Source organism: Citrus clementina, unplaced genomic scaffold (genome assembly GCF_000493195.1).
Source record: "Citrus clementina cultivar Clemenules unplaced genomic scaffold, Citrus_clementina_v1.0 scaffold_6, whole genome shotgun sequence".
Lineage (NCBI taxonomy): Eukaryota > Viridiplantae > Streptophyta > Magnoliopsida > Sapindales > Rutaceae > Citrus > Citrus x clementina.
Genome location: NW_006262139.1, coordinates 10,727,405 through 10,735,392, shown reverse-complemented (window position 1 = coordinate 10,735,392; position 7,988 = coordinate 10,727,405). Strand labels below are relative to the sequence as shown.

Sequence of the window (7,988 nt, the reverse complement as noted above, 5' to 3'; positions counted from 1 at the left end):
CTGAAATTTAGTGAGACAGGCACCTGTCTCACTAAATTTAGTGAGACAAGCAGTGGGACAGGTGCATGTCGCACTAAATTTCAGATATGTTTCGAAAGCCATAACTTGGGCTACATGTGTCCGTTTTAGGCGTATAATATATCGTTTCGAAACTTACGATGAGACAAATCAAATCCAAAATCATATACTCCATAAAATCAGTGGGTTTGCATTTATGTGAGACATGCACATGTCCCACTGTCTGTCTCACTTGTTCTGTACTTCATTTTTTATCTGATTTTTCTGTGTTTTCAATGATTTTTTTTTTCATTTCTCAACTCAAACTAAGTACTTTAACAAATTACATTATTTTATGAATGAAAAATAACAACATTTGCAACAAAACCCACTTTAATTTCGAATTTAGTTGATAAAATCAATAGATTAAAGGTTTATATTGTGTAAGAGCATAAACTAATTTTAAGAAGTTCTCCAATTGATGATTATATCTTCAATTATGCAATGTTTGTTTGATGGAATTTGTTGATTTATTGAGAGTGATGAAGGTTTGTTAAGTTGTTGAGGAAGATTCGCATTTAGTTGTGCTGGAATTGAAAAAGTGGCATGCCTTTGTAAATTTGATGAATATGATGAGGGTAATCTAGTCCAAAAATAAGGTGTTTGGCTAGTTATGATAGAAAAAAGTTTGGGGATTAAAGTTGAAAAATGCAAAAGTTTTATGACCATTTTTATAAATTTCCCTCATAATATAAACTGATTTGTCTAAAGTTGTTCAAAAACACGGGAGTATTTAGGAAAATTATTGTTGTTAAGGTCCCAGAACTTCGGATATTGGATTAAAACTAGACACTAAACTTCTTAATTAACAAGTCAAAAGTGATCAACTTCATAATAAACTAACGTGCGCATTAATTGAAAACTCAATGAGTTGCTAAAATTAATTTATACTGACAAGAAAATTAATCTACACGAGACAATAAAATTAATTGATCAACTCTTGATTTAGTTTTTTCTGCTTTTTGAAACTTTAGGTATGATCATGAGTCATGAGATGATCATAGACTAGTTTTCAAGATTAAGTAATTTTGGAAATTAAAATAACTTTTTAATTTTATATTTAATTATAAAATTAATTAAGTATAAAGATTAACCTACTTTTAGTTTCAATAAAAAATGACATTAATTATTAATTGTACAATGCATGCATGAAAAGATAATTAGGAAATAATTTGTCATTGACTTTAATTAGTTTTTAGCATTTTTAACAAGAACATGAATTGTGTTCTGTCCTCTGAAACAAGATTGACAAAATAATTTGAGAATTTTTGTTGATAGGGTAGGCATTTGAAAGATTTTTTTTTTTGGAGAAATAATAACAACCTATAATCAAAGTTTCTTATTTCACAAAGAGAGTTTTATTTAATTCAACTAAACAGTATAAAATAAATAAAATATTTTTTATTCTTAAATGTACATCTACAAACACACTAAAGTTATCTTTGGCAGTTTGGGCTGCTTAGCCTCAAGGGTGGACTTGAGCTGTTTTTCTTTCGTTCTTTCTATTTTTTTTAAAAAGAATATTATAATACAATTTGATTAATATTCAGTTTGGGCTGCTTAGCCTCAAGGGTGGACTTGAGCTGTTTTTCTTTCGTTCTTTCTATTTTTTAAAAAAAGAATATTATAATACAATTTGATTAATATTCAGTCAAGACCTATTTTGATATAGTTGATCTGAAGTTCAACTTAAAAATATACTCTAAAGAAGGATGAGTAAATGACCAGCTCAAAAATATACTCTAAAGAAAGATGAAATATATCCTACTCTTTAATTATTGGTACCAAAATCCACTAGTTGTCATATGAGTTCATTCACGCATGAGTTTAGTTTTCACACCATACATAAATCCACAAGTCTAATTTATAGTAGAAAAATAGTTTGAGTTGAGAGATTACGTAAAGTTTAAATTCTTAAGTTATCATAAATTATTCTCAGCCGATGTGAGATAGTCTCCTTGACACTTCATTCATCCATGTTATATGTACAAATAAAAATTCAATATAATTTTCATACTATTACCCAGTTCACCCATCCATGTTACACTCTAATAAAAAGTAAGCATGATTTTCATATTACACTCTAATAGAAGGTTATTGGCCAACTCATATTTAGAAATCATGAATTGTCGGTTAATCCTAATCCATAACATTTTGGAAAGACGCAAATATCTCTTCTCCTTCCTGCAACAACCAAACCCCCCCCCCCCCCCCCCCACTTTTCTTTCATGGGAATAAAACTATGTTAAGACATGGCGGCCATAAGACCCCCAGTCCATAAAAATTCTACGAAAGGGGAGTTATTTTCTTGAGTTTTTACAGAATTGTTCGTTAATTTCACATTTTATGTTCTGAATTTTACAGATTTTATTTTATAACCTCTCCACTATGGTCCTATACTCCTATCGAACCAAAACCATGTTCCTTCATACTGATGCTTTCGTTAAAGTAATAATGCAACGAGTATATACTTCAGCATACAATAGAAACATACATAATTACAGACGTACATTACATGCAATCCATCAACTCACAGCACGTAGTAGTAAAATTCTGTAGAAATAGATAAAAAATTATTATATATATTCACTCTCACATCACGTGCAATCAAACTTTTTGAGAGATGGTCCATGGATCCAGCAAATAAATGGCCCCCACACTCAAAAACACACTAAGTGTCAGTGAGACAGGTATCACGGACGGTCCTATAACCTCATGACCTGCCTTGGAAAACGTAACTCACCTTCTCTCTCTCTCTCTCTCTCTCACAGGCTTCGGTTCAGCTATAGCTGCTGCTGCTGCTGGTAGCCTGCATCTCCTTTCTAAATTGCGTTGTTACTTTTCATTATGTTTTAATCATTTTTTTTGGCCTCATCAAAAAGCACCATTTATAAAGCTAACTTGATCACTCACATATTTTTATCGCAACCTTTTCTTCTGTTCTGTTAGTAATAAGAGTCCCATCATTTCACCTTTTTACTTGCATGGATCCCCTCGATCGTTCGGTTCCACTAATCACCCTTTTTTAATTTAATAATTATGCACTTGACAAAATCACATTCGTTTTGATGATAAATTATAGAAGTTGATACATCACACTGCTACTGAAAAAATAAATCTAGAGTTTTTTTTTCTCCTTTTGATAAAAGTTCTAGAGTTTAGTTGTTTAATTTTATATGCTTAACTTAAGAACTAATTTCAATTAATGTCAGCTAATTTTTCTAACACTCAAATTACATGCACGTCGATTTTTTTATAAAATTATAATTAAATGATAAGTTTTTATTGTAGACTTACTCATATATGAATATGACTTTAATATTATAAAGAACTTACAAAACTAATTCATACTAAAAAAATAACTCTTAAATGAAGAATTATTTCAAAACTTACATATTTGGTATAGAAATTATGATCGTGCATATATTATTCAATAGCACTTTTATACAAGAGAGTTCTTAATATTTTTGAACTTTTTTTTTTCTTTATATCTGGGTAATCGAGCTCTCGCAAATTTACTTTTTGATTAGTTCGAAGTTTAGTAACATCATCCCAATTAATTAGTTAAGTAAAAATTGTAACACAATAAAATAAAATACCTTATCATATTCTTTTCTTTCTTGAATTTGAAAATAATTGGGAGCTTGAGCTCAAAAGATACACAACCCTACACATTCTGGTTACACGAGCAGGTAAGCAGCAGCTTACTGTCTGTCACTCACACAGTACAATTTACACATACCGCAAAATTCCACAATCGCCAGCGCGTGTCTGAAAAATAGAGAGTGGGTCCCACATGAAATCAATGGCTGATCGACTTTGTGGATATGAATGAGATAATAAGCGCAACGATGTGTGTATATGTAACCTAAGAAGAGCTTACAAAATAAGAGCAGATAATACTCTTCTTGAGATAGCAGCAATCATAAGTTGTTGGAGTTTTCTTTTGAAATTGATCAAAACAAAACCAGATCTCTGTAACAAGAGTCCGAAATATATTTTTGTTTTTAGATTAAAATTTTGAGTTTTTTTTTCCTCCTTTCCTTCTCTTTTCTTGTCTTTTGGCTTGAATCTCAGAGTCATCAGAATTTGAATATATATATATATATATATACCAAACATTTATCAGCTTCTGTTTGGAGGAAAAAAAAAAGCACAAAACAAAACCCTTAGTTTTTTGCACTTTGATAGCTTGCAAATGATGTCTGGTAATGCTTTTACAATACCCTCTTCCTTAGGAGGGTTTGTTCATCAAGAACAAAATCCCAACCCTAACCCTAAACCTAATCAGGCTGCCAGTAAAAAGAAGAGGAATTTACCGGGAACTCCAGGTAATTAAGCAAACTCTCAAGCTAGCTCGATGCACTTCAAATCTTTTAATTTTTTTAATTATTAATTTCTTATTTTTGTAATTCATGAGCAGATCCAGATGCTGAGGTTATTGCTCTATCCCCAAAGACACTCATGGCAACCAACAGATTCATATGTGAAATATGCAATAAGGGTTTCCAAAGAGACCAAAACTTACAGCTTCATCGAAGAGGACATAATCTTCCATGGAAGCTGAGGCAAAGAACCAACAAAGACGTCATCAAGAAGAAAGTTTATATCTGCCCAGAAAAGACTTGTGTTCATCACGAACCATCGAGGGCTCTCGGTGATTTGACGGGTATAAAGAAGCATTTTAGCAGAAAACATGGAGAAAAGAAATGGAAGTGTGAGAAATGTTCAAAGAAATATGCAGTTCAATCTGACTGGAAAGCTCACTCCAAGACTTGTGGCACCCGAGAGTATAAGTGTGATTGTGGCACTTTATTTTCCAGGTATACGTGTAAATAAATTAAATTAATAAATGCTCATGAGTGTTATTGTTTTGTTCTGAATTTAATGCCACGGGCATTTGATGATCTTTGAGTAACAATTAATTCAGGGTTTAGTGGTTTCAATTAATTAATTTCTTTAATTGATAATCAACAACAGAAAAGATAGCTTCATTACGCACAGAGCTTTTTGTGACGCCTTAGCCGAAGAGAGCACAAGACTCGCTTCATCAGTAGTTGCTGCTGCTTCAAATCTGAATTTCAGAACTGATCATACCGTAAATCTGCCTCAGGGTGTACCCCAAGATGTTGCTGGCAGCATTTCTCAATTTGGATCCGGCTTTGCAGGTTAAAAATTAATCAGCATAATTTGGTAGTTAATCTTTATTAATTTGGATCCCGTGCTATAGACGGCGCATGGCTAATTAGTGCAAAAATAGCTTCACATAAATCTCAACTCAGCAATGAATTCATATCCATTAATTTTAATCAATGTTCTTAATTTATTCTTGTTTTAATTAACAGGTTTGGCTGAGATGGTGCAAATCGGTTCAGTCAGTAATAATCTGTTTGGCTCGTCATCCTCAAATATGGGTAATTTTGGTCATCAGTTTCAAGGCTTTCACAAGAGCATGGCTGGTGCTACTACAAATTCAAAAAGTGCAAATCTCACATTATTATCGGAATTAAAAGAAGAAACTTCTTGTCTTTATAATTCTGATAGTACTCATGAAAACAAGCAATTAAAACCAGTGGCTGTCGGGCCAATGTCAGCGACGGCGCTCTTGCAGAAAGCAGCTCAAATGGGTTCTACAAGAAGCAATAATAACCCAATTACTTCAATTTTCGGAAACGGCAGCGGCTTCAATAATGTGATGAGCTCTTCTTCATCTTCGTCGAATGCAACAAGCTACAACAATAATACCTCTCTTCACAATACTAATCTCTCGGGATCAGCAGTTACTTTAGCCACAAGTGATGGAGTAATGGGTAGTTCAAATTTGAGATCCATGAACACAACAGCAACAGCAGCAGCAGTGGCAACAAGTGATACGCTTAATCAGCTGATGATGATGCAAACAAGAGGAGATCAACAAAATGAACAACAACAACAAGTTCAATTGAAGCTAACGAGAGATTTCCTTGGCATGACTAGCGGTAATCAGGGTCAATCCGTTCGTCCATTTCTGCCACAAGAGCTTGCAAATTTTGCCTCAAATATTGGATCAGTATCACCAATTGGCTTAAGTCAATTCACTAGCAATAACTGAGATAAAAACTTGTGAATGACGAGTGGGGCGCCGGTGGGGTTACTTAGCACTTAGAAGTGACCAAACAAACACTGAGCGAAGTTCAAGTGATGCATGATGTTGTATCGTACTCTCACTGTTGTTTTCTTTCTCGTGTCTTAAAGCCTTTTAATTTTTATCGTATTTTGGTTCAACCTTTTTCATCTTTATTGGAATTGAACAGCTAGCACAGAAAACTACGTAGCATTTGGTTGACCGTCAGTCAAACTTAAGCACTCATCTCGTCAACGTTGGTGGGTACATCTACACAAGAAAATTCTAAAGTCTTTGTCTGCGATTTAATTTAATTCATTTGAGCCAACTTGATCACTGACCCTAAATTATTAATTATTTAAGCTAGCTAGCTTAGACCACTAATTAACGTTCCTCTAATTTATGATACAATTAGTGCAAGAAGGCCTTACACGTCTCTTTTTCTTTTATGCTAAGATTACACTAATTTATGATACAATTAGTGCCATGTTGGATCAAAACTAGCTCGTAATAATCTAGCTAGGGAGGTTTATATAGTACAGAAATTCATGGCCGTCTGATCTGTCAGGAAAAAGCATGATGGGATTTCAAATTCATGCACGATGGGATTGATGAAGTATGATTATAGGCAAATTGCTAGAAACCCTATACATCGTTTACTTTCTTAGCTTAGCTTAGGCAAATTTCTTTTAAGGTTCTGTTACTCTTGGAATTGACTTTGTATTGGTTTTCCTGGGGAAATTTTCACATGGGATTCAATAAACTGTACTTATATATAAATATAATTGAAGCCTCCCTGTAGCTTGACTAGTAACCTTTTTCCTGTAAATTTAACCAGATTTGCCTAGACATGCATCATGTTTACCATGAATATGTCGAGTGTCACGTTCAATTCAAATTCAAAATCAGTAATCCAATTTCAGTACGTAATTTAAACAACTTAATTTTTACGTATAAAACATTAACACTTAGCTTTAATTATTTTGAGAATTGTTCTAAATCGGTGTGAAATTTTACTTAACATCGGTTGATAATAAGGAGTTGGAGTTTGGTCCAGAAAACATTTTCTTTCTTTTTTTCCCCTAAGGGTAAAAATAAAAAAAAATCGTTTTCCTGCAGTATAACCTCCCAAACCTCGGAAGTTTTAGCTTATAGCGATTGTTTAAATTTCTTCATTTATCAGTTTAAAAAAACTAAAAAATAGAAAGTTTTCCCTTGTCAGTGTAGAGAGGGGGACTCTAATAATAAATTCAAGTAAAACTTTGGTTTGGGGTACCTTCCTATTCTAGGTACTGTTGTCCCTAAACCGATGCCTTGCTGAGACAGTATTTGACTTTAAATAGCCTTTATTATTAAGAAATCTATAAGTATATAGCCCTCTAAATATTTTTAAAAAGCCCTATATTATGTAGAAGCTGATAATTTTTTCACCATGCGGACAGGCGAAGCGACAGCCCCTCGGATATAAATTAAAAACGGAGTCACATGAAAAATTGCACGAGAAGAGAGAAAAAAAAAAAATTTTGTGCAGATTAAAATAATTAAAACTTTATTGTAATGAGAGTATCGCCTTTTTATTGGTACTAGTCAAGATCGACCAGCTTTTTGAGACCTGGGCTCGTAATATTTTTGAAGTTACAGCTGTTACATGCAACAATTCCATCAATTGTTTTTAGAAATTAAAAAAAATAATTTATGGATCTGACTTTACAAAATTTTATTTCACATTATTGTAACTTTAATTAATTGTTTTGTCATCAAGATATAAAAACAGGCTGAGTCGGCGGTCACGTACCCAGGAACTTTGTCATTGCTAAGCTGCCTTTGG

At 33.0% G+C, this 7,988-nt stretch overlaps 1 protein-coding gene across 1 annotated transcript; it reads left to right on the top strand.

Annotated features, from left to right (window-relative positions):
* The first annotated feature begins 3,934 nt into the window (after positions 1-3,934).
* On the top strand, positions 3,935-6,313 carry LOC18038738 (zinc finger protein JACKDAW). Its single transcript, XM_006428748.2, has 4 exons — positions 3,935-4,388; positions 4,481-4,880; positions 5,038-5,225; positions 5,403-6,313. The coding sequence occupies exons 1-4, from the start codon at positions 4,256-4,258 to the stop codon at positions 6,146-6,148; spliced, it is 1,467 nt and encodes a 488-aa protein (XP_006428811.1). The 5' UTR covers positions 3,935-4,255; the 3' UTR covers positions 6,149-6,313.
* The last annotated feature ends 1,675 nt before the right edge of the window (positions 6,314-7,988 follow it).

Excerpts from the sequence above, each read along its gene's own strand:
- LOC18038738 (XM_006428748.2), top strand. The coding sequence starts at position 4,256 with ATGATGTCTGGTAATGCTTTTACAATACCCTCTTCCTTAGGAGGGTTT. Across the intron at positions 4,881-5,037 it reads TGTGGCACTTTATTTTCCAG|AAAAGATAGCTTCATTACGC; the intron begins GTATACGTGTAA and ends AATCAACAACAG. Across the intron at positions 5,226-5,402 it reads ATTTGGATCCGGCTTTGCAG|GTTTGGCTGAGATGGTGCAA; the intron begins GTTAAAAATTAA and ends TTTAATTAACAG.